Source organism: Panthera pardus, unplaced genomic scaffold, assembly GCF_024362965.1.
Source record: "Panthera pardus isolate Hobbes unplaced genomic scaffold, ASM2436296v1 HiC_scaffold_10, whole genome shotgun sequence".
NCBI lineage: Eukaryota > Metazoa > Chordata > Mammalia > Carnivora > Felidae > Panthera > Panthera pardus.
Genome location: NW_026526655.1, coordinates 107,266,865 through 107,294,527, shown reverse-complemented (window position 1 = coordinate 107,294,527; position 27,663 = coordinate 107,266,865). Strand labels below are relative to the sequence as shown.

Below are 27,663 nucleotides of genomic sequence, written 5' to 3'. Positions count from 1 at the left end.
AATCAAGAGTCAGACGCTTACTGACTGAGCTACCCAGGCTTCCCAAGATGCTTTTGAGGTTCTAATGAAAGCTATGCATCCTTTCCACAGAAGAATCTTGCACACAACACATAACATTTGATTCCAGATGTTCCTGGATGTGACATGTGCTGGAGAGGGTGGTCTGATGACCCCATTGCAAGAAGTGTAGATATGACAGCAAGTCTTCTGCAGAAAGCATATTGCCTTTCTTCTTCCCCAGATTCCAGAATAAAAGGAGACCTCTGATGGGTAGCAACCCTCAGGCCCTAACGTATAACCCTCCCCCCTCCAGGTATTTCCATCTCAAAAGCTGTTCTGGTTGGGAAGGGTTCATATTTGAAGAAGAAAGAAGCTTCCTGATGCATTCATTTCTCCCTCTGACGTTCTGCTCTGAGTCCTATAATCTCCTTATTCTGTGTGTTCTACACACATACCAGGAACTGTTCTATAGTCACTATCAAATTTCTGTAGTGGCTCCTCATAGCTTTGCTCTGTTACCTGTAAGAGCCCTTCTTGAGCGAGAGTTGGCTTAAGTGGGATTTTAGAGTGACAAAAAACTTGGAAACATTCCCAATGCTGACATACCCATCTCTGAATACCAACAGGTATCTGTTGGAGATGAAAAAATATGGTAAATAACTCCTATCAAAGGCAAATGAATCACTATTTTCTAATTACTTTAAGAATATAAATTTGTTATCCCAACTGTGACACAGGAGAAGAGATGACATATACCCTGTGCTCTGTATGAGAAAAAATAGATGGTAGGTAGACCATAGCTGAAAACAGTATTTTTATCAAGAACTCTAAATATATCGTACATGGTTTAAATAATTATTATCTTCATTTATCTAATAATTTCCAGCTTTTGTTATTATCTTCTTTATTGGCCATTCTCCCATTTTACAATGGTTATGAATATATAAGTAGCTGTAATATTTGCATGAATAGAAGTCTATTGTTTTCAAGGAAGGGAAAAACGGAGTGGGTAGGGAAGAACAACATGAATTAAACAAGTCTTTGTTTGATCACTGAGCTATTATAAAAACATGCTAAATCCGGGAATACAAGAGTTATTAAAGATGGAGAAATTAGCGACTGAAGTATGAGACCATTTGCTCACATGACAGTCCTGCAGACAAACAATTCAGGTACTAGGGCAGGTGCAGCCACAAGAGAGCGCATGTGCTCTTTTACCTTCCATCCCAGGCAGACACCACTAATCATGCCCTCCTTCAAGCCAGGGCCAAGTAACTTCCCAATGGTTCCCAGGGCACCACTACTAATCAATGGGAGTTGCCATGAGAATCACCATCTCTGGACAAGATGATCTTTTAAATAATTGACACGACACAGGTTTTCTCATGCCAACGTTTACCAGATGCCAATACTGACTGATGCCTCTTCTGACTGTTCCGCCTTGGGCACCCTTCAGAGTGAGCTTCTCGCTAACGAACCCCCTCCCCCTGCACACAATGGAGAAAACATTCGAGCAAACTGTGTCATCACAGCTTTTTGTTTATTCCTTTCAGTCAAACAGCCAACACCTGCCAGCAAGCATGCTACTTCCTGCTTAGGAATGCAGCAGGGGAATGAGCAGCAAACTGTTTCTGGAATTTTAGCAAGTGAATTGAAAATATCAAACAAAGATGAAAAAAAAAAAAAAAAGGAATGATGACTCCCAGATGGTTCTGGGAAAGGGTATGGTCCCTTGTCTGAAAGAACATTAGAAGCTTCACTCTTTGCCACCCCCCATGGTTCAGTCAACAACTACATCAGTAATAGTAATGATGACAACTCATCATTGGTTACTGAATACTTACTCTGCACTAGCCACTCTGTCTGGGACTTCACATACTGTACCCATCATTGCCATTGGCATATAGACTGCCTTCTAGGGTTGTGTTACTACAAATGGAGATGCTGTGATTCAGATGTGTTCAGAGACTTGTCCAAGGTCACCCAGCTAGGGAATGTCAGTGCTGAGACTGATCCCTATGTCCACCTGTTTTGATATACTATACCACTTTTTAGTCTGATGGGGGCACCAAAGAACAATGTGAGCAGGAACTCTTGTTTTCCTTCTCTAGACTAGAGTTCATGGATTTGCAAAAAGTAGCATGGCTAGTTTGCTGTAAAGCCAGGGTTAAACCCAGATTCTTGGAAACCTTATTCTGCAACTCTTTCTGCATTTAATCTGAGGGCACAGGGTTAGGGTGGTGACGGTCTTTGCCAAGGTGGGATGTGCGAAGGTGGCAAGGACAATGATAGTGCTAGGGACTGCCGGTGAGTAGGGGGACACTAAGCATTTGATGCTGGTCAGTTTTAGAAGGTGACGCCCACACCAAACACAACAGCTCATCAATAGATGAGTGGTCTCTAAAGATCAATATGACAATGAAGCATACCAGTAGCTTTTAGCACTTGATCTGGTGTCCGGGTAACTCTTCCAGAGTCATCCCCCAAGAAGAGGTTGGTTCCAAGCCTACACTAGACCTGTGCTTATCAATTGTAGATAGGGTGACCATATAATTGGTGTACTGGTGTACTGGGAACAACCCCAGACTACCCCAGTTATGAGGGTAAAATTATATAATTAACTCCCCGTTTTACTGTCCGAAGTTTCCTTACATTGGTGACAAATCATTGGTTGCACCAATTACAGGATTTATGATAAAATATTGCATTTTCTTTTTTGAGTTACTTTTATTCTGCAAGATCATAAGCCCCCTGAGGATAGAAAGAAGGTTTTATGCACCTCTCTGTCCCTACAGTTCAGTACAATGCTGGGCACACATAGGTGTAGTTGGGGCTGAGTTTATACTGACTTGTTACTCAACATCATCCTCCTTAAGTTTCTGCTTAAGATGCACCTACTTCAATTTCTGCCAAAGATCTAGTTGTTTTTTTTTTCATTTTTGTTTTTGTTTTAATTTAAAATTTCTCTCAGCAGGCAAAATACGCACAGTTTAACAGAATATCTCAGGAAAGTTTCCCATATAAGCCAAGTCTTTTAGCAAATGCTCTAGAAGTAAGTGAACACAACATCTGCATTTGCTATATAAACACCACACATTCAAAGTGAAATGACTCAGAGTTTGCCTAGAAATCACTGGAGATGTTGATCTGTGTCTCTGATTTCATTGTCTTCAGCCTGTGACTTTTTCTTTGTTTGTTTGTTTGTTTGTTTTTTAACTTGAAGCAAAGACTAAATAACTTTTGGATACAGAAATGCTTTTCAAAAATGGCAATAATGCATCCAGTTCAAAGGAACTACTGATCATATAATGTTTTTCCATGAACAAATCATGAGAAGGCCACCACATTGGTTCTTTAGATGATTTGTGTTCCATGAATACACAAGAGTATGGCTATAATTGTTTGTTTAATAGATTGGGTAAAATTGCTCATAATGCTAGTCTCAAAAGATGAAGAAAAGAGTTAAAGAGATAATGTTGTAATGAAGGGAGGTGAAGGATTTTAATGGAAAAATAGAAATCAGGAGAATCAGAGGCTCTCACTCCAAGATGGCTCTGCCTAAACCTCCCACACCAACCTGGCAGAGAAGAGGACTGGAGGCTGCAGGCAAATAAAGTTCTGAGAACCCATATTAGTCAGGAGGATGGGAGGCCTTATGAAATCCCAGTGCTACAGAGTATGAAACCAAGGACCATCCAGGAATAAAATCATAATCAAAAGTCAAGTAAATAATCAGTTATAACAGATGAAATGGCTGGATGATAAAACAGAAGCCAGGTCCTCTGCAGGCAGAGGAAACCCCAGAACATGAAGAGAAATCAGTAGGTCTAGAATGGGGCCTGAAAGCCTGCATTTCTCTCACAAGGTTCCTGGTGATAAGGAGAATGCTGGTCTGTGATCCCTACTTTTTGTGGTTGTTGTTGTTTGTTTGTTTTTGAATGTTTATTTTTGAGAGACAGGGTGCAAGCAGGGGAGGGGCAGAGAGAGAGACACACACAGAATCTGAAGCAGGCTCCAGTCTCCGAGCTATCATCACAGAGCCCAACGGGGGGCTCGGACTGTGAACTGTGAGATCTTGACCTGAGTCAAAGTCAGACGCTTAACCACCCAGGCGCCCCATGTGATCCACACTTCGAAGAGCAGGCGCCGGAAGACCTTCCTCAGGGTGCTACAGTGTAGCCCCAGAAGTAGGGCCAAACCATGGTTCTCAAAGGTGAGTATATGTCAAAATCACCTGGATCACTTGTTGAAATGCAGGAGCCTCAGCCCTGTACTCAGAAGTTAGGAGTCACTACCTCTAAGGCAGAGCCAATAATCTGCCTTTTCTGTTTTTCTTTTTTTAATTTAATTTTTAATGTAATTGTTTTAATGTTTATTTATTTTTGAGAGAGAGTGTGTGTGAACAGGGGAGGGGCAGAGGGAGAGGAAGACACAGAATCAGAAGCAGGCTCTAGGCTCTGAGCTGTCAGCACAGAGCCCAATGTGAGGCTCGAACCCATGAACCGCAATATCATGACCTGAGCTTAAGTTGGACGCTTAACCGACTGAGCCACCCAGGTGCCCCAATAAGCTGCATTTTCAAGAAGTTCCCAGGCAATGCTGGTGCTACTGGGCCAGGGACCACATCTTGAGAAATACTACTATAAAGACCCTCAGACTCTCCTAAGTTTTAGGGAGGCACTGTTAAATATAAAACCAATCCATTTCTTACTTTTTGAAAATAAAGCACACACACACACACACACACACACACACACACACACAAATCTAACGTGGGAGTTGTACATTGCACCATGTCCTGGAGATGGTACCTTAAGGCAGTGGTTTTCAAAGTATGGTCCCTAGACCAATACCCTCATCATCACCTGGGAATCTGCTAAAAATAGAATTCTGTAGGCCCCATTGTAGACGTAACAAACCAGAGATTCTCAGAGTGGGGCCCATCAGTGCGTGCTTTAAGGAGGCCCACGGGTGGTTCTGATACCACTGAAGTTGGAAAGGCATTACCTTAGGATGAAAGAAAATGCTGGTGGGAGAAAGAGATGTAGATAGGTGTCCAAATCACTGGGCTGGAGATCAGATAACCTGAGGTCTACACCAAGCTCTGTTGCTCAGTCTCATGCATCTACACATACCACTTCAGCTTTTTGTGCCTCTATTTGCTTACCTATAAATGGAGTGGACCCACAGCCTTTCTGACTTATTCAGGTATTAAGGTAGGTTGTATGAGTGTCCCCAAATACAGATTTGTATTTCCTGTAAAGAACTTACACACCCTTGCCTGTGGCCATGAGACTGGTGTTGCCCTGGTTCGTATTGGGCTCGACTATCTGACTTGCTTTGGCCAAAGTGCCTATGAGCAGAAGCTTTAGGAAGCAGTGCATGTTTCCACAAGGATGCTTGCTTTGCCCCTCTACATAGAAGAGAGAGTCCCAAATAGAACTATGGATTCAACCTGGGCCTCCCAATGAGATGGCACATGGAGGAAAATCACAGAAGCTGAGCCACAGCCAGAGAGAAATCATGCGGACATTTGTCCTTGTGAGTCACTAAGATTTGGGTTGCGTCCGTTGTGACAGTAAGATTAACATGGGTATCGTGGACAGATGAGAAGACATAATGCACATAAAAACCTACTGAACAAATTTGAGGGGCCACCATATTTCTGGGGAGGATTTCAAAGACTGAAAACAAGAAGCCAGGCAATTTAGGGGCAGCCCTGATGGGATTTTCCTAACTGTGCCTCTTTAATGAGATTGCCTACCTTTGGTTTTCTCTCTCTCTCCTTTGTCTCTTGTTCACTCTCCCTCTTCCCCCTCCTATCTCTCCTACCTTCCCTGCATTTTCACTTTGGTTTTCTCCTTACTTCTCTAGCTGATGTGAAGAGTAGGGCTGGGGATGAAACAGAGAGAGAGGGCAGACATTCCCCTCCTGGTTCCTAATCAGGTCTTGATTTAGATATCATTCCAGAGAAGAAAATCATTATTCTCCCAAAGAATGATAAGATCAGCCCAAAGCACTGGAATATTGATTCTAAATGGATACAATTACCCAATTATTAGGACGGTGAGATCTCTAATTCTCAATTTTTAAAAATGCCTCAAACACTTGAAATCACGTTTACCTTCTGGGTAAGCAAACAAATGGACTAAGGTCTTAATAGAAGTTATAGTAGCAACAGCTTGACTCTAGGTGTGTAACAGGACAGAGGCATGTGAATGATGTGTGATGTGCACTAACAGAGGTTCTAGGACTTTGTCTAGACCCTGCCCATTTCTACACTGGGGAGAACCTTCTCCCTTCTGGGTAATTCTATCAGTTTACAAATCAACAGTCATGTTGTTCTAAGGCCCTAAGTTGATATGTGATTACACCTCCCAAGCTAACATCCCTACAGGAGAGGCCTAATAAATAAGATAGAGCCTATATAGGAAAAGCATGGGGACCAGGAAAAGAAACGTCAAGAAAAGGACACTTGATAAGTATGCAGCTTTATGGGGGTGAATTAACATGGGTAGAAAAGCTTGTGGAACATGTAGACTGGTGGTGTGGATTTTTCCTTGCTATTCTTCTTTTGTCCGTCATTCTGATTGTTTTTTTTTTTTTACTTTCTCTTTTTAAAATTAATTTAATTTATTTTTTTATTTTATTATAATAATTATTATTATTAATTATTATTTACTCTTTTGCTCTTATGGCTTCCTGTGCTTGCTTCATTTCTGCTTTTATTTATTTCCCTTAATTCGGTAGTGTCTAGTCTGGTTTTTCAATTTAGCCTTGAAGCTGGAGGATTAAATCATTCAAACAAATCTCGATTCATCAGATCGTACTGACGAACTATTACTTTAAAGTCAACTTTAACTCTATCCTTGGTCGAATGCTGATTTAAGTGAGTGTTCCATTAACAGCATCATCAACTGTGTACTGATTTTTTTTTAAAAAGACAAGTGTGATGAAACTCTGGTGACAGACAATTAAAATCTCCAACAAATCTCAGGTCACTGGGTTCTAACAGGCCCGTACTGCCATTTTATTAATTAGGAATTTTACCAATAGAAAACAGGAACCCCCAGTGGTGATGTTGGGGAGCTAATGTGGCTAATGTAAAAGCTTAACTAAGCTTTCAATCATTCAATCAACTAATAATTTAGTGACTGTGTACAACGGGCTGAGCTTCATTCTGGATGCCGGAGATACAAAAGACAAACTTTGTGATCGCCAGAGCTTACGTTCTGGTTTTGATGACAGGCAACAAACAAATGTATAATATGTATAATAAGATGATGAAGGAATACTTAGCAGTGTAGAAGGCAGAGAGAGAGAAGTAGGGCCTGACTTGCAGACAGGGTGGGCCTTCTACTGCAGCCTGTCATCTAGGAAGGACTCTAAGGTCAGATGCCACTCACAGGGCCTAAATGAAACTGAGCCATTCATCAACAATGCTGTCAGTTCAGGAGACTGACTATTCCATCACTGCAGAGTGCCCTCAGTTCCCCTGATGATCACTATTCCCACCCCAAAGTTAACCATTATTATGATTTCTCCTAGCAGAGATTACTTCTTCATGTTTTTAAAATTCATAAACATTGAAATCATAGAGATACACTTTTTTATATTTGGTTTCTTTCAACACTAAATTTGTGAGATTCACCAGTTGTGTTTGATGCACATTTGTCATTCTTTCTTATTGCTTTGAGTGAATATATAAAAGTACCTAGTTTTTAATGCCCCCCCAAAAGACTAGAAATGTGGTAGGCAGACCCCAAGATGGGCCACATGTCCAGCCCTTGAGTGTAGGTGAGGACCCGTGATTTGCTTTTAGCAAATAGCTGGCAAAGGTGATGAGATATCTTTTCTGGGATTCTATGTTGCGATACATCCATTTATGTAACTGCTGGTGTTCCCTTACTGGCTTGCAGAAGTAAGCTATGAAGGGCTATAGAGAGTTCCATATGGCCAGGACCTGTCAGTGCCTTTAGGAGCTGAGAGCAAGGTGCGGTGAACAGCCAGCAAGAAACTGGGATCTTCATCCTAAAACCTCAAGGAACTGAGCCCTGCCAACAGCCTGAGGAAGCTTGAAGCAGTTCTTTCCCTGGTGGAGAACCTGGTAAGACCACAGCCCACCTACGAGACTCTGAGCAGAAGACCAGATACACTGTGCTGCACTCCTGGCCCAAGGAAATAGTGGGATAAGAAATGTGCGCTCTTCTGAGCCACTAACTTGGAAATAGAATTGAAAACTAATATAAGAACTCAGATCTCTGGCTTTCTCACACAGCGACTTTTATTCCTTTGTGTTGCTTCAGGTAAAAGAAAAATCCTATAAACAACTCAACATTCTTTCTCCGTAATCCATTTTCAACAATAACCAAATGTGGCAAATGCAAATCATGAAGCACATTAGTCGTGGTTCAATCATTTTCAATCTACAGTGGTCCGTCCCTTACCTTTAAAAAGCCATTTATTAATTGGTCAGACACAAATGAGAAAACGAGTGGAAGCAGCTAAGGTTGGCCATCTCGGGGCATTTCCTGGGAAGAATGATCTTAGAGGAGGAAAAGAAGAAAAGAAAACGGGGGTTGTATATTTTCAAGATGCTATTTTCAGCGTGTATTTCCCACAGATGCATCTTAAGTACTTTGGAGCAATGCCAACCAGGGTGCAATGCAGATATAAGTCAATATCATTACAACACAGGCACTTAACAGGAAGACATAACTGATGAAATTCACCTGCTCGCACGAGAAGAAAGCTCGCCCGTTCTGGGGGAATAAGTTTCCGATACCCCGTTTCTATTCCTTTTCACTTTCGTCCTTGATTTATTGCCTTTGCCCAGCTTCAGCATGACAAAGGCTCCAGCTTTCAGCACAGAATGATATTCCAGACTCCACTAAATATATTTGTAAGACAAGGGCAGCCAACAAAATTAAACTGCCGGCACAAAGACTGGCTGTTATTTAAAGCTAGAGAGAGATTACGGGGGATTATTACTTTATCAAAAAATATTTCAGCTACGAACCCAGTGCTTATTTCTCCAGTACTTTGGCTGTGTGCTAATTCATCTCCCACCTTGCACGGATTTAGTCTTTCATTGCCAATTTATTGGAAAGCTTGACAAATGTCGGTGGCCTATGGTACAGGACACCCAGGCTTACTTAGTTATTGCTACAGAGAGCTGGAAATCGGGACCTTCAAAGGGGATTTACGTGTGCTGTGTCTTTGATTTTTATTGTCTCGCTTTCATTTCTTTGAACCATCAGGCATTTCATCTTTAATCTCGTTTGTCTTTTAGGGGCCCCACCTAAGGATGGCGACACAATCAAAATCCGACAGCAGCAGTACCATTATGGAGCTGATGACTTGGTCCTGGTTTTTCATCTACGGTTTTTAAATGCAGTATTTTATCTGTTTCAAATTGTCTCTCTTTTACGATACCTTTCCTTGGCCCCTTCGTATACCTTGAGAAGAAAAATACGTATCAAAATTAGAGATAAGAGGCTAAGAGAAATCCATTTTTATTATCTGCTATTTCTTAAGGTTTTTCGCTCATTTTAGCTTCATGCTTTTAAGTAAAGTCGTTATCCAATTTAATTTATTCTCCTTGATTCTTAGCTGCACTTTAGTGCACCATAAAGATATGACAGTGAACTCTTTTGAAGATGAACCATTAGAATATACCTCTAAAAAGGCTCTTTTGCTTGAAAAAAAATGTGCCCTGTTTTCATTAAAAGCTCTCAAGATTTCACATGGAAAATCTTATCTATAGCGGCAAAGTATGTAGCGGCCCCCGAATGGTGCTAGGCCTGTGCTGAGTCCTTGAATGACTGTGATAGCTGTGGATCCAACAAGTTAACAGAGACTGTGACAGTTTCTGTAACAGACTGCTGCAGAAACCCATTAGAAGGGTACTTAACATAGTCTTTGGGAGGGAACCAGAATGCTTCCCAGAAGTGACATTACACTTAGCCTCGAAGAAATGAGAATTTGCCAACAAAGAGGAGAAGATGGGGAAGGAAAGAATGATTCAAGTAAAGGTACAAGATGTATAAAGACCCAGAGGTGAAACAGCGTGATGCATTCAACCATGGGGACATAATTCAATATGGGGAAAGGGGACAGTGGGGTGTGAGAATAAGAAGAATTAGAACTTCACAGGAAAGCAAGACCTAGGGTTGAACAGAGTTTGGAACTTAGCCCAAGGGTAGTCGGAGAGATCAGAAATGAGTGACATGAATATATTTGAATTTTAAAAAAGATCAGCCTGGTCAGAATAGAGAAGGAATTAAATGGACACAGGCCTGGAGGCTGGGAGAAGTATTTGGATACTGTTGCAGTAATTTGATTCTGAGATTAGGGTGGCCAGAGGTTAGATGACCATAGTGTGAGCATACAAAGTTGACAGATATAAGAGACCAGGGAACTAAATACAATGTGGTGCAAGAAGGTTGAGTAAAGCTTGGTGATTGATGCAGGGGGGTAAGCGGGGTAGGAAAGAGGAAGTCATGAGTGAAGCATGTCTTTGGTTGGGTGAATACAGAGCACTTCTTTGAGAAAGGGAAGACTCATGCAAGGGAAGATCTACCTGTGTGCATGTGTATGTACATGCAGGCATGTGCGTGTCTTTATGTGTGTGCGTGTGCGTATGTGTGTACACATGTCTGTGTGTGTGTGCGTATGTGTCTATATGTGTGCAGTATGTGCTGTGTGTATTGCATGTGTGTTGGGAGGTGGGGTTAATGTGGAGCTTCAGGTGTCTACGGGATAGCCAATTAAAGATGCCCCCCTCAAGCAGCTGGGACAATTTTTGTAAAGCCGCAAAGATCTACATAATCCCTAAAGTCATGAAAATGGATGACATCTCAGTGCAAGTGTATCCTTCATCCAAGAAAAAGCTGGAACTGTCACAGGAAATCCAACGTGTAAAGGGCAGGTTGAGGATGAAGTATCCACACAGAAGGCCGAGAAGAGGTAGCCAACACCATAACATGTTGTAGCAAAACCTCAGAAGGTAAGGCCTGAAAGAGATCTGGCGATGAGGCCGCCTCTTAGTGGTCTTGGCATGGGCCATTTCAATAAGGTGTGCTTAACTGTTAAGAAAAGTAAAACCATTTGTTATACTGAATATTTCCAATTAAATTATGTCACTCATTTATTCTTCCATCCACTCATTATAGGACTTAATTCACTAATTGAAAACATGGAAATGGGGCATGGACTCAACTGTGTAGATAATCATCTAAGGAGCCTTCAACCAATATCCTTTACATATTTATATGTGCTTACATGTATTTACTAGAGGGGGGAGAACTAGTTTTCTATTAACAAAACATTCAAGCAATGGATTTATTCATGCATTTAATTACTGTTTATGAAAATAATACTTTTTAAAAGTCAAATAGTATAGAAAGACTTAACAAGAGACAGCAACTCCTGGCCCACACTTTCCTACTCTGGGTCCTCCTCCTCCTGTGTAGTGACTTTTAGTTCTATTGGTTTTCTTGTTATTTTATTTCAACTTTATTTTATTAAATATATTGCTATTTTTTGATTTATTAATTTAAATATTATATGTTGCTTTCCCACAATGACAGATGAGGAATTACCATATGGCTCCGATTTTGGATAATTTACAATTTTGCTTAGGTTGGTTTTCAAAGTCCACATCTTTGTGTCTGATGTCAGTATCACCCTTTGCTGGTATCTTTCACTTACATATTTTCTCTAAGAGCCACTCTCCAAAAGCCCTCTGTCAGTATACCTTATTCAAGACCAGGTTTTCTCAACCTCAAAGGTACGGATATTCTGGTCCAGATAATTCTTTGTGTGCAGTGATGGGGTGGGGGGGCGACGGGGGAAGGGAGGCTGTCCTCGGTCTTTAAAATATTTAGCAACATCCTTCACTTCTATCCACTACATACCAGTAGCACTTCTCATCTTGACAGCGAAGAATGTCTCCAGATATCACCAAATGTCCCCTGGGGGGATGCAAATATGCCCAGTTGAGAACCATGGGTCTAGACTGGCTGGTCACTAGGACTTCTGCATAGTTGTTATCCTGAAATTACCTTGCTTGTTCTGTGGTGGGTGATGTTTCCTGGAGCCCATACCATTCTTTTTTAAATATGTCTTTCTTTGGGTGAAGTACATTGTAGCAGGAAGCCTCTATCATGGTCCCATGGATTCCTGCCTCCTAGTCGTCACACCTTCATGTGACCTCCTCTCACATCATCAGCAGGGGTCCCTGCTGAATTCAGGTTCTGAAAAGAGTCCATTCTCTGTCTTAGGTACTCTCTCTTTTATGTATTTCTCTCTCCCTTTCTCTCTGTCTTTATCTCTTTTTCTCAACTTCTTGTCATCCCTTATCACTTTCTCTTGACTGACATGCTGTCTGTGAAGCCCTATGGAAAAGTCAAGAACAAATAACTGAAAGCCCCTGTCAACAGTGACAAGACGGAGCTAGGAAGCAGATTATCCAGTCCCTTTGGACTACTGCAGGCCAAGGGGTGTGACCTCATGAGAGACCATGAGCCAGGAACATCCAACTAAGCCAATTCCAGATTCCTTGACCTCTCACAGAACTGTATAAAGGGGTACATTTTTGCTGTTATAAGGTGTTAAATTTGGGGGTGTTTTATTTACACAGCATTAGATAACGAATACATGCATATCAAGTAGCATTTTTTAATGTATATTTATTTTTGAAGGAGAGAGAGACAGAGTGTGAGCAGGGGAGGGGCAGAGAGAGAGAGGATGACACAGAATCTGAAGCAGGCTCCAGGCTCTGAGCTGTCAGCACAGAGCCCGATGAGGGGCTCGGACTCACGGGCCATGAGATAATGGCCTGAGCCAAAGTCGGACACTTAACCGACTGAGCTACCCAGGTGCCCCGTATCTTAAGGTGTTTAGGGAGTCTTAAACAATGACTTGGAATACCTCTTCTCTTTTATGTATGAAATTGTTTGCATTGCTCCCTCACACATGACTAATAATTTGACTAAGTATAGCATTCCAGTTTGAACACCATTTTCCCTTAGGCTTGTGAAGATGCTTTTCCATCATCTTCAAACTTCCAGTGGTTTTGTTAAGAGATTCTTTGCTAGCTCGAGTCTGATCCTGTCTTTAGCAAAGTTAGGGTTGCCTTTGCTTTGGTGTGTGTCTTCTGGGCTAGAGAGGGAAGCAAACTTTTAAGCCAAGTTCTTTCATCCTATAAAGTATTTTTCACTACATCTTTGCTAATGTTCTCTCCTCCTCTATTCTCCCTTTCTGTAACTCCTTTTATGTAGTGAACATTATGTTTTGCTCTCTAATTTCCTCTTTTGTCTTCATATTGTCCACATTTCTGTATTTTTGTCCAACTCTCTGGGAGATTTCCCAAATGTTATCTTCCAATTTCTAGAATGTTCACAATTTGCTACGTTTCCGAGAGTTCTTTCTTATTGTTTTACAGTTTCATTTTAAAGCATCATGTTCTTGTTTCATGGATTTATATATTCTCCTATCTCTCTGAAATACTAGATTTTGAATGCTTCTTCCCCCTTTTGCATTATCCCTGTTTTCTCCACTTATCTGTGTTTATTTACCTGATCCTTCTCTTTCATCTTGGAGGTTTTATGGAAATGTCTGATGGTTGTGGTAAGTCATGGCCATCTGTTCACAATTGTGACTCAGAACTGCATACCGGATTGAAGATTCCATGTGCACGGGCTGAGTGTGTCAACAGGTGGGATTCTCTGATAAGTGACCATATCGGTAAATCATTCCTTTCAATGAGGACATCCCTAAAATTCTACTTATCCACATATTTTTATTTTATTAGTTTTATTTATTTATTATGAGAGAGAGAGAGAGAGAGAGAGAGAGAGAGAGAGAGAGAGAGAGAAGATGTGTGAGTAGGGAGAGGGACAGAGAGAGACAGAGAGAAAATCCCAAGCAAGCTCTGCATGCTGTCAGCACAAAGCCCAATGTGGGGTTCAAAGCCATGAATCATTATATCATGAACTGAGCCCAAGTCAAGATTCAGATGTTTAATCAATGGAGCCACGCAGGTGCCCCATCACATATATTTTTCATGGGTCTGTTCAGTTCCTCGGTAGGGAAACCCTCTCATATCCTGCATGAAGAGAGAAAGGCTTCACTGTAAGAGCTCTTGGAAAAAGGGACAAATGAGGCCCCAAGTGTACAGAATGCCATGTCATTTCTCTCTCTAACCCTGTCTCTTGATCTCACCCTCACCTTTAGAAACTCTTGTTCAATTTCTATATGCTACCCAATGTCTGGTCTTCCCAAGGAACTTATCTTCCCAGATAAGGAAACTGGATTTAAGGTCAACAGTTCTCTGCAAAAACTTCTTGTTTTCTCCTGACTTCACGCCTCATGCCAGAATCCATGGTGTGCAGAACGGCCAGGCTTCAGCCTGTCCCATGACCCCTTCCCATTACCATGCCTTCGTAGTGACCTGGACCAAGCCAGCTTTCCTCCTCCATTGCTGTTCAGCTTTTAAAAATGTATTCATATCTCTTACCCATCCTAAGCTCTATTCTGTTCTCTTTGTCTTTTTAAGTTCCTATCTTTTTTTTTAATTTTTAAATTTGCTTATGTAATTGTAGAGGAGTCTAAGAAGAGAACAATGATAAACTTGTGCATCTATCCTCATGTTTACATAAAAGCATGCATTTATTATACGGGATTTTCCTGAACCAGAAAAATTCTGTTGAGCCCTATTAATTACATTAAGATCACTTATTCCGAGAAACACACACTTACCCATGTGCTCTTTATGTCACATGACTATGACTGCCAAATTTAGCTGGCTGGTCTTACTGCAGGAGCTCTAGCTGTACTGGGCAACTCACATCACAGAATTTGGCATCAATAAAGAATGCTGGTTTATTTGTTTGTTTGTTTGTTTGTTTCCACTAGAGAGTCCTGTGGAAGTCAGGTGCATCAAAGTACAATTTGCCAAACAGAAGGAGCTATCTGGCACCTCTTCCACCAGCAGTGTATTTCCAAATATCCCACGGGGCTGTCCTCCGTCTCTACTGTGCCATCCTTTCTGTCTGGCCCATCATTTAAACAGAGTTTTGGAAGCACCACAGGGAGTGAATATGGCATTCCTGACACAGCACGCTCCCTCCACGAAAGTGAAAGCAAACACCAGAGAGAAAACAGCAGGTTCCATTTTGAGTCGTGCCCAGAACAATGAGAGGTCACAGAACAGAGCGGAACAGTTCACAGGCTAAAAAGAGACCAGCGGGGTTTGATTTTCAGCCTCGCTGGTTCAATGCTGTGTCTTCTCGGACAAGTTACTTAATGTTTCCGTGCCTAAGTTTCTTCATCTGTAAAATGGGTAATGTTAGTACTAACTCCACTGCCGTCGTGAAACGGATTAAATGAACTAATTGTAAGACTAAAATCACTAAAACTACATCTTCGCACACATGAAGCACTTGGCAAGAATTAGCTGCTATCAGTTGCTTTTGGGCCGGGAGATCATGGAAGGTCTCCAATGGGTGATGTTAGAAATTGACTGGACTCCTCATAAGGCTGAAACCCTGCTCACCATGTCTCCAGTGCAGCTTTATAATAGGGGATTGGATTTCCAGGACCCTCATTTCTAAACTTTGAGAGGATAATTACTTATTAAAGTGGAAACACATCTCCAATAACTCTGAATGAAGAGAAATAATGATAATCCAAGGCCTACTTGCTTCACAAAAGGTAATTAACTGCACAGAGAACTGAATAAACCCAGAGCTTGGGCTTTCTGCTGACTGTTTCACATCTCAAGATGTAAGTATTTACAGATCAAGTGCTCTAAGAAGAATAAAAACATGTCTTTTCTCTGAGAAAAGCTTTCTTCACACAGACTTCAACTACTTTCTTAATCCTTAAGCCCCTAATTAGAGTTCTAGTCCAAAAGCTAACCATCCAGTTCCCCGGTCTCTCCAGCCCTGGCTTTAAAAAAATCAAGGTGGCTCAATCACCAGCCAGCGCTTTGCTCTGTTTTATAATAACCCTTCTTTGTATTTATCCCCAGACCTTTAATCTGAGTTCCTTCCAACCTTTTACTACAGGATTTTATTAATCCTCAATAACACTGCTGTGCAACCCTTGACCAATGCAATTATCCCAAATTTACAGATGAAGAAACTAAGGCACCAAGCGCACGCCTTTTCTCTTTTTACAAACAATGAAGCACAAGACCAGACAATAATTCTCTTGATTCTCACAGTACAGTCGTAAGCAACCAGCCTTGCTGGAAAAAAATAAACAGTTGCTCAATTCTTGGGAAATTTCTAAAAAGGTTTTTAAACTGGGAAAGTACAGAGATCTCAAAGGGCCGCAGAAAATAAAATAAAAGAATGCCAGCTCCCCAGAGCCCCACTGCCCAAACAACCCTGCCTCTCAAAAGTATGTCACAGGTGACAGAATGGAATCTCAGTAAGAACAGAATTAAGCATGCTAATAATTTATATTCATGCCCATATTTACTTGGATCATGATGGACTGAGAAGAAGTGTCCTCTGCCCCCCAATAGCCCCACTGTCATCTCATGGACTCTGGGGGACGTCCCCGACACTTGCAAGACATAATTCAATCCAAGAATACCAAGGCCAACTCTTTGCTGAGTACTCTGCTGGATGCTGACCTTACAAAGATTAATTGTACCTGGAACCCAATGTCAAGAATCTCCCCAATTCAATGACACCATATTTGTTCTTCTATTATGAGCACCTTGGACAGCATCTAGCACATGGGAGCTGTTGTGAACTGAATGTATGTGTCCCCCTCAATTCCATAGTTGAAGTCCTAATCCCCAGTGGGACTGTATTTGGAAAGAGAGCCTGTAGGAATGTCATTGCAGTTAAATGAGCTTCTAACGGTGGGACTTTGATCCAATAGGATGAGTGTCCTTTTCAGAGCACACTCCCTTTCTCTCTCAGGCACATAATACTAAGGAAAGGCCATGTGAACTCACAGTAAGAAAGGAGCCTCCTACAACTCAATGAGGCAGCTCTCGCCAGACACCAACCCGGCTGGTGCATTGATCTCAGACTTCCAGTCTTCAGAACTGTGAGAAAATAAATTTCTGTAGATTAAGCCACGTAGTCTGTGGTATTTTGTTATGGCAGCCCCGGCAGATAAATGGAGGAGGTATTAAATAAATGTTTGCAGAGTTAATTGCATTTTGTATTTTTGGTTACCCTTAATTCCATACTAGTCTTTGATTATTGCTCTTCATGCAGGGGATTAGAGCATTGACTCAGTAGCTCTGTTCTTCTTGTTTTGGCTTCCTCGATGCTGGCACTTGCCGTCCAGCCAGCTCCACAGCCAAGGTGTGAGGTGGGCGTTTCCAAGAGTTTGACTATGTCCCTCAGTTGTATCTTGCTGGGCCTGGTCATACAGTGAGTCCTGTGAATATGTCCTGCTTTTCAGTTATTTTATGTCTGTCTGCCTGTCTGTTTATCTTTATTTCAGAAACATCAGACAAGTTCCCCAAAGATCTAGTTCAGAGGGTATCTGAGAAAGCCATTCTTAAAGTTTTCTTTTTCTTTTTTTTTTATTTTTGGTTTTCATACTTGTGTATATCAAAAGCAAATGCCTGTACCTAATGACAGCAGCTAAGGTGCAGGCTGGAGACCCTCTGCCTCATCTTTCTCCTTCCTCAGGGTAATGTCACCCTCCTCCACCATTAGACGCTCTGCCTCTAAGCAATGGGCGATTTTCATGTCCTTTTCGGATGAAATTTTAATCTCTGTGTATCCGAATCCCACCTTTAACATTCATGTTCTGACCACCCAAGCACGCAGATCACTCATATTATGATTATCAATATGAAAATACAATGTGTTTTGCACTTTACAGTCTATGAAGCACATCCTCTTACATTTTCTCATTTGATCTTTCTCTTAGCCTGATCGAACTGCTATAACAAAATACTGTAGACCAGGTAGACCAACCAGCAGGAATGTATTTTCTCACAGTTCTGGATGGCAGCAAGATCAAGGTGACAGCCAGTTTAGTCGCTGGTGAAGACTTTCCTCCTGGTTCGCAGATGGCCACCTTCTCACTGTGTCCTCACATGGCAGAGAGAGACAGAGACAGACAGAAAACTCTGCTGCCTCGTCTTTTAAGGACACTAACCATAGCAGATTGGGGCTCTCCCCTTCTAACCTTAACCTTAAATTAACCTTAACTTCCTTCTCACTCAAAATACAAGGAATTGGGGCTTCAACATATGGATTTTAGAAGCACACAATGTTTTTTTTCCTAATTTTTTTTAATGTTTATTTTTGAAAGAGAGAGACAGAGCATGAGTGGGAGAGGGGCAGAGAGAGAGGGAGACACAGAATCCAAAGCAGGCTCCAGGCTCTGAGCTGTCAGCACAGAGCCCGATGTAGGGCTCAAACGCATGAGTCATGAGATCGTGACCTGAGCTGAAGTCAGACGCTTCACCCACCGAGCCACCCAGGCTCTCTGAAGGACACAATCTTCATGGACTTATGAGCATACCACAAAATAAGAAATCTACAACATTGGGCTGCCTGGGTGGCTCAGTCAGCTAAGCCCCCAACTCTTAATTTTGGTTCAGGTCACGGGATCAAGCCCTCATCGGGCTCCATGCTGAGCATAGAACCTGACTGAGATTCTTTCCCTGTCTGTCCGTCTCCCCTGCTTGCATACTATCTCACTCTCAAAATAATTAATAAACATTTAAAAAAGAGGGAGAGAGAGAAATCCACAACAAGGGAGAGAAGAAAAATAAGAAAGATGACCTAGATCCAGTTTTATTCATCATACCTCTATTTCTCCTCTCAGACCCACCCCTTGGTCAGTGGATTAACTGTCTGATACTAGAGATGCCATTTGTGCCTGCCCATATCTTTGACTTTCCTCTAAGAGGACACGAGGAGGAGGGATTCTTGACTGCCCTCTCAAGGTCATGGTGTGGCATAACCACATTAGTCTGAAATGGAGGAGAGCTGCTCAGCAGGACCCGGCTGGTATGTCCTCCCAGCAAGAGATTATTGGAAAGCCCAGAAATGATGGAAATGCACCAACCAAAACAGTCCTGCAGATATCAAAAGACTTTTGGGAATTTGAAGTTCAAAAGCAGCAAAGTGTTGCTTAACATAAGCCAGAGACTGAAGTGGTCATGGTTACGCTTTCGGAGGTATGCTTTTCTCAGGCTGTTTATTGGGGTTCCTGCTACTCTGAGGTACTCAGGTATATGCTGGTGTCACAAAGGGAGTGGTAGGAGGCAGAACTAAACTTTGAAAGTCTTCCACAAGAAAGCAGTGAGAAGCTGAGAGTAGTCTAGGGTCAAGCCAGCCCTGGCCAGCAGCTGTTGAAGTCTGTACTTTGAAGATGCTCCCTCTCTGGATTCCTCCTTATCCCTGTCTCCCTTGAGTCAGTCTGTTCAAAATGTAAAGTGTCCAGGTTCATCATTATTCCCTCCAAGGTGTGTGCAATCACAAATGCAGACAGTGAATCCTTATGAATGTATATGTTAAAAAAAAAAAAAAAAGTTGATAAAAAGGAAATGCTGAGGCAAAGTCAGACAAACCATTTGGTGCCGGAGGGCAGCAGAACAGCCACCAGGGGAAGGTGACCTGGGGCCCTGTTCAGATGTTGTACTCAAATGATTTCACCATAGATTGATGGCCTTAGACTTAGCACATATTCTCAATTTGATTTTTTTATTTTTACTATCAAGGGGCCAAGAAGGACACGCAATGAAAGAGTAGAAAGGGGAAATGATTGGGGGAAAAAAAAAAATATATATATATATATATATATATGTTTCACATGCAATGGAAATAAAATGGAGACAATGAGAAACAGTCAAAGAAACCTCTCATTTTATTAAACAATGATCTAATGTCTGCCTAGAAAACACTTCTCTTTCATGGCCCAAATCAAGGCTCACTATCTCCAAGAATCCTTTTGTTACCCTCCTTCCCTCATTCAATCTGGAACAGACTCTACCCCACATCTGTGGCACATTGTTTTCTTTGTTTATTGTGCCTCTGTCCCCAGACTAGGTCCTGAAAGGCAGAACAGGATCCTGTCTGAATCTGTCTCTCCTGTACATAAAATAGTGCCTGCTCCCTGATAGATGCTCTGTGAATATTTATCAAATGACAAGTTTGAAGAACTCCATAGAACTGTGCAGGAGGTACAGCCATCCTTCAGTGAAATGCTGTGGAATTGAAATGTACACTCCCATTACCTTCTCTGGACCCTTTCCTCCTTCATCCGCTCCTTCTCTCCCAGCTGCCATTTCTCTGAGAAGTGGCCTTCCGCCCAAAGCTCCAGCCCATCAGACCACAAACACCCTCACTCTCCTAAGGTCTCCCTAAACCCAAATGCCTCCTTTTCTTTCTCTAATCTTCCATCCAAGAAATGAAAATTCTTTTCTTCCTTTAGGAAAAAGGACGTGTTTTCATTTGAAAAGACAGCAGCGGCTTAACCTGAATAAGTCTCTGGTTGGCGAAACTTCAAGAAAAATGATGAAGGGCATAGGAAGGATTCCAAAAGTGCCAACCAAACCCCCGCCAGGGGGAGACTCAGAAGCATGACTTGGGAGTCCCACTGCTCTTCTCTCCTCCGGCCCGAACACCCATATTAAATAGATTTGCAAGCCAAGGATTTTGTTCAGTATTTACACAGTTTATCCACCTGTCTCCACTCCCTGGCTTCTTAACTCACAGTACTGAAACGGGGGCCATTTTGTACGACACGGCCATGGGCATTTTCTTCCTCCTGGGAAGAACAAAAAGGACTCCTTTTAACAATGATCTTCTCATCATGATTTCCACCAGATTCCCAGAGGTGTCTTAAATCAAAGAAAGGTGAAGAAACCTGTACTAACAGAAAACGCTTAACTTCATCGCAGAGAGGTGTGAGTCAGTCTTGTAAAACCTTTCCACAGAAAGACTTTCCCTAGTTAACCCTTTACTGTCTTTGTTCACTTAATTCTTTTTTTTTATAAGCTGTAGGTATTCTTACCATTAGTATTTTCAGAGGTTATATCTCTCACTGAAGTCTATCAAAGTCTTAGTATAAGTATGCCTATCTCCTCACTAAGCAGGGTCCCCATTTGACTCCCTGGAAGTTAGGTCAGCGGCCTGATACCGTGAGCATACTGGGAACAAGTTGTACCAATACCAAGTTTTAATTCCTCATAGAAGTATTTCAAAGGCTGCAAACACGGCCCCAGCAGAAAGAAATATAAATGTAAGACTACACAGGAAGGGAACAGAGAATAACAAAATCTCAGACTTGGAAAGGAACTCAGAGGTTCTTTTTCTCCCTCATCCACTGCCAGAATTCTTCTTATGGTTTCTCCAACAAATTGCCATTTAATTACTGTCTGAAGACCTCTGATGGCAAGGGATTCACTCTTGCTCAAGGCATTTGCCCTATTATATAACCCCTGAATTCCTAGCAGATTCATCCTCAAAGTTAGACAATATCTAACTTGTAGTTAGGTTGCCTGAGAAATCTGGACAACTTCATTCCCTCATGTACCTGGACTGTCCATCAAAAACTGTAAGGCAGTTTCGAGTCTCTCTTTTTCCTTATGGTGTTTACACAGCACTGCATCCTGTTTATTTTTCTTGCTCTCCACAGTTCCTGATACTGTGCAGTGGGGAATCGGTGGAAGAATTAATGAATGGGGACATATCTCAGCTGTGTCTCTGTAGGACAAGGAGATGGCAGGAAGTGCCCAGGGTCCTAAATCATGGACTGTGCGGTGTGACAAGAGTTCCTACAGCAATGGGGGAGGTAGTGAGGAGAGTGGGGGCATTCCATGACTAGTCCCTGCCTGGCCACTCATCTCTCTTGAAGCCTGAACTTTCAGTCTCTCCCTGAGACCTAAGCTTAAAACAAACAAACAAACAAACAAGGCATAAGTATCTCCTTGATTTCTGCACTTAGCCAGGACTTAAAGAACATAAATGCCCATAGGGTCAAGTAAAGCTTTCACGGAAGTGAGGCTTTAGAGTTTAAGAAAATAAGTGATCAGACAGAATTCAAGCATGCCCGCCTAATGAAATAAATTCAATTTATTTAAAGCACATTGTTTCAAAAAATAAATTAACACTCTTCATTTAGAGCTTATGGTTAAGGACATAAAGTATGCTACCAGACTCCAGGAGGGAAGACTGAATTATAGCTCTTTTACTTACTTGCTGTGAGATTTTAAGCAAGTTATTTAAGCTCTGTATGCCTTAGTTGCTGGAACTATGAGATTAATACCGCCAATCACGTTGGATTATCATAAGAATTAAGAGCTGTGTACATTAATTAGAATGGTGTCCAGAATGTGTGTGTGTGTGTGTGTGTGTGTGTGTGTGGAGAGAGAGAGAAGGAGAGTATGTGGGGTAGTATTTATGTAGTCAGATATACTTATTCCTGTTATGCACTGTCTATATCCACAGATACAACCTGGCAGGTACAAATGGGCCATGGAACCACACGTAAGAGATGCTTTGCAGAAAACTTGCATCTCACTGCTCTGTAACTTACTGTAGTCTAGCCACATCACAGCAGGATCGTCTAGCTTAGAGGAAAGATGGTGGGGCTGATTATCAGGAGATCTGGCCTCTGGTCTCAGCCGTGTCCTGAGTTATCTGCCTGGCCTAAGTTAATCAGTTAATCTATGCCTCAGCATCCTCAGCCAGCCTTATTCACCTCACAGAGACATTATGGGGGCAAAGTTTAAGAACTGACATGTTAATATAATGGTTCTAATCATACAAAGGTCTGCTGACTAATAAGAGGTCTAATAACCCATAATGGTTCCTTTCTCTCTTATAGGCTCTTCAAGATCAGATAGTCTTGGAGTGGTCAGTCACCACCCAGGCTCTCTCTCTCTCTCTTTTTTTCTTCCCTTGCATTTGCTCTTAGAATAAAATTGTCAGTGGGACGCTGTCATTCTTAATGTACTTCAGGCCTGATTCAACTCACTCGCCCACCAGGTTTGATCTTTGTGTGAGGCTCACACATCATTCTTTACTTTCAGTGTCATAAATCGACAGAAAGCAAGATGAAGCAAAGAAGAAGACCTCCTACCACTCCCCCACTTCCAAAAAAAAAAAAAATAGAGCAAGAGAAATCGGCCTAAGGTCGAAAGAGGTCAGAGTATGGCTGCATATTCCAATGGCCTTCTATGGCCTCAGCACAGTCCATCCCAGGGATGGTTCTAAAGCCCAGCCTCCTCTCATTACATTGGCAAATTACAAGAGGAGAAAGAACATTTTCTTAATCATGGGAATGTGTTCTTTGAGATCAGACGACTGGGATGGCCACATCTTTGCCCTCATGACCAGTTCTAATACTTGTTCCATCCCCTAGGATTCCGATCTCACATGCTCTTGACCAGGACCAAAAGTCCTGCTCATTGCTGGCTGGAATTACGTAGTGAGAAAACCTGACTTCTCCTAAGCACTGTCAGACTTGGTGTCCTTCAACATCCCTTGCATCAAGTGCGTTCCAGCCCCTATACCCTTCTAACCTTTGCAGATTCCATTTTGTGTACATTCTCTTCAAAGTCTGATCCTCAGCACCAAGCCCCGTATTCCACAAGGTTTTGACTCACATCTACAACTTCTCTCCAAGACCTAGGCAATCGACTTCTAGGCATACGGCCTGCATTTACGCCAGTTGTTTTAACGGCCCCCAGTAAAGGAGACTGCAGCAAAGATGACACGATATATGTGATGAGTGTCCTTCCGAAATACAGATATGCTTATGATCTTCTCCTTTGCACTTAATGGACTCCAGCACAGAATAAATAATAAAGAATTACTGCGACACAGTTGAGGCAAATTAAAGTCAACGCATTTGAGACTTCAGCAATGAATTGACACTGGCCCTGAATACCAATTGCAAGTCATAAAGGTAAAGTACAATCAAGGCTTTGGCTGGAGCTCTGGCATTAAGCTGCCCAGGTGGGACCAAAGTTAAGTTGAAATTCTGCAGCGTTCTGGAGGGCATGCACTGTCCCTCAGCCCAACATGACACTTCGTCAGGCTTCATGCTGTCAGTACTCACCATTCCTGCAGAGCAGGACGGCCAGGGAATCCTGAGAAGATGAATTGATGTAGAGCAAGAGGCTGGGCGCCTGAGCTGTCACAAAGCTAAACGCAATATTTTCCTTGGATGGAGCTGCATCTGTGTAAATCGCCGAGGATGAGAGGCTTATATTTTTGGTCACCGGGTAGGGTTCTTGAAACATATAAGTAACTGAAGCGCCAGCCTCAAAAACAGCAGAAACCTCTGAAACATAGAAGAGGGGAACGCACACATTGCCACATTTAGTCGATTATTCAGGCTAGCAATAACTGTTTATTGTTTGCTAAGCAACAAGCACTATGTGAGGGGTTTTTTTTTTACCTGAATTATACACTACGCTTTCCACAATAAGTTCGAAGTGGCAGAAGTCATTACTCTTATTTACAAATGAGAAACACGAGGCTGCAGAGGTTAAGCACCTTGAACAAGGTTGCATAGCTTTAAAAAAGAGAGCTGAGATTTGCAACCTGGAGTTTAGTTCCAGTTTAACATACATTTGCGGTATAACTACCATGTGCCAGGCGGATTTCTCGAGAAGCAAAGATAAACCGTCCCTGCCGCCAGCACCGTAGTGATAAATTTCACTGCGACCTTCCTCGTTTCAAAACTGAGGTTCTAACTGTTCCAGCTAGTGCTTTTCTGGTGTGTTAGGAGGATTGTGAGTGGGTTCTAAGTTACTGAGAATAGGACACTGGAGGAGGCTCTGCAGTAACCCTCTATGGTGTTGGATAAAACGTGAGGATCCATGGAAACAGAAGAGAGAGAATCCCTGGAACTAGTAGAAAAGGCATGGGTATTCAACCCCTGGACTCCATTTTTTGGGATGTCTAGGAATTGACATTCGAGTCCAAAAAGAGCCAAGACTTGAGCAAACAGGGCTTCCTATGGGAAACAATTCCTATAGCATCGCACGTTGGATGGAGTTCTGCCGCCACCATGGAGAAAGGCAGCATCTACAAATTTATGACATTCAATTAGCAGGAATGTGCAAATCACCCACATTCCCTCTATAATATGCTTACTCCAACTGTTACCACTTTAGTTTGGTGGAACTGGCACAGGATTTGGCTTCAGCCCTAGGTCTGGGCTGGATCAATTTCATACTAGCTGTGTGGTCCCAGGCAAGCTAGTGAATCCTGTGGAGACTGTTTTGGCATCTGGTGGATGGGAAGTGTAACACTTACGTCAACTATATTTCTCAGTGGATAAATGAGATACTGTGTGTAGAGCGCTTCTAACAGTTAGCCACTACAGTGTGAACTTACAGACTTTCCATATTAGAAGAGACTTCAACCTGAACCCATCCCCATTTCCTTCACAAACTATCTGTTTATTGACTGCATACCCAACCCAATGCCGGAATATTTTCTTTCTTTTTTTAAATTTTCATGTGTATTTGTTTATTTTTGAGAGAGAGAGACAAAGCACAAGCAGGGGAAGGGCAGAGAGACAGGGAGAGAGAGAGAATCCCAAGCAGTCTCAGCCTTGTCAGCATAGAGCCCCATGCGGGGCTCAAACTCACTCAGATAATGACCTGAGCCGAAACCAAGGGTCAGATGCCACACTGACTGAGACACCCAGGTGCCCTGAGATATTCTTTTCTTTCAATCAAGGCTGCTCGTAAGTTCTCTTTCAATGTTACTGCCTTAGAGTAATATACTATCAGGGCACAGAGGAAAGGTTCCTTTTAGAACAACATAGCTCAGATCTTGCAGCAAACCTTTACCATAAAGATAGCACAATAAACACGAACCCATATTGGCGTGATTGGTTTCTTTTTTTCCTGAATGATATGTGGAATTCACCTAATTCTCCATGAAATTTCTTGATTGAGTTGGTGGCACCTAGAACATAATCAAACCTGGCTTTCCCTTCCTAATTTCATTGCAAATTTGTTCTACCTTTGTGAAAATTCTATAACAGTCTGTAACAGTGCCAAAAAATTAAAGTTGCATATTTATGCATATTGGTGGCAGATTGGGAATACCAGTTCATTTTGACTAAAGGTTCAGAGAAAGTGTTCTGCATTTATCATTCAGGTTACAACATCCGTACTCCTGATTACAAAGATATGCAGCAGAGACTTGTGACAGAGAGGATTCCGGTTAATCATCAGCTTGATTCAAGCACTTTCCTTGAGTGAATTTCCTTGGGGACGCTTGGCCTGCATTTTGAGCTACTATCTCCTCGTTAACAGAATAATGGCTTTTATTTGATGTTGTGTGTGTGTTCAAATATAACTATAATTCAGAGCATTCTGTTATGAATAGCATATTAGATGTGGGCATATACAGATTTCATTTTTTTCCTTATACTTAGGACAGGAAATTACAATGTAAAGCATTTTTAAGCTAGAAGTATCCTACCAAATTTCTGTCTTCCCTTCTCCCCTAACCCCAGATCTAATTATTCTTAATGTTTAATTATTTTAATGTTTAATATTTAGATACTGTCACTTTCAACATAAAACTTCCTTCAGCAAAACACTGGATTCTATTATTCTCTAAGTTTCTTGTATTTTATAGTCTAAGATTTTAAGCTCCCTGATCATATTTAAGCTCCCTGAGTGATTTATCTGAACACACAAAACCACTGGTCTAATTGGAAGAAACATTTTAACTAGATGTGATCATCTAAAACTATGCTGATTACATTCTGAGAAGAAAGCTCATGCATCAAACAAAACAAAACAAACCACAATGAGAGGTAGCCTAGAGTCTGATGTGTGTGTGACAGAGATGGTGATTCCCAGAGCTGCATGTCTCTATGGTCAGAGTAGCCTAATCAGACCGGAAAGAGGAGCTCCACACTGACCAGGAGTAAAGTGTTGAGTGAATTATAAGAAACAGCAGGGAAACAGGGTGGCACTGCAGAGAATGTATCTCTGAGCCAGCTGTGGAGTCTGACGGACTGGGAGCTTGGAACCTGGCTGTGCCCCTTCTCCAACAATCTCACGGGATCCCCCCTCAACCTCAGCTCAAAATGTCACCTACAAAGAGGGGTGGATTTAATCTTGTGGTGGGTAGAACAATTGAAAGACATTGTGTAAAAGCAGGACACATGGTAGGAACTCAATGGACAATAGTTGGTCTCAATAATAGGGACACAACTTAGAATGAGTATAAAGGTAATGAGTAGGCCAGTGATTACCTAGAAATTAATCAAGCTGTCATTAATTTGGCAAAACATCCAACTAAAAATAAATGGTAAAATTGGCAATTTGAATGGTGAGTGTATATTTCGTAATATTAGACATGTTTAATTTTTCTTATTGCAAAGATCCTGTGGATCTGTGTTTTTAATAAGCTCTTATCTTTTAGCAATACATATTGTAATATTTATAGACAAAATGATGTGATATTTGAAGTTTGCTTTGAAATAATAAAGGAGGAGGAGGAGAGGATGTGAGTGTATAGATGAAATAAAAATGGCCATGAGTTGGTCATTTTTGAAGCTAGATAATGGATTCATGAGGGTTCTGAAACTCTTCTCCCTATTATCATATAGAACTGGTTTTTTTTGTAATAAAAAGCAAAAAAAAGAAAGATATGTTGGCAGGAAGGTAAATAATAAATAATT

At 41.7% G+C, this 27,663-nt stretch overlaps 1 protein-coding gene across 3 annotated transcripts in view; it reads right to left on the bottom strand.

Annotated features, from left to right (window-relative positions):
* CNTNAP5 (contactin associated protein family member 5) overlaps positions 1–27,663 on the bottom strand; it is an 801,428-nt gene that overhangs the window by 76,639 nt on the left and 697,126 nt on the right. For all 3 annotated transcript variants that reach the window (XM_019469410.2, XM_053909896.1, XM_019469409.2), the window contains exon 19: positions 24,064–24,288. In XM_019469410.2, the coding sequence (XP_019324955.2) occupies positions 24,064–24,288 (225 nt within the window). The remainder of the gene's footprint in view (positions 1–24,063; positions 24,289–27,663) is intronic.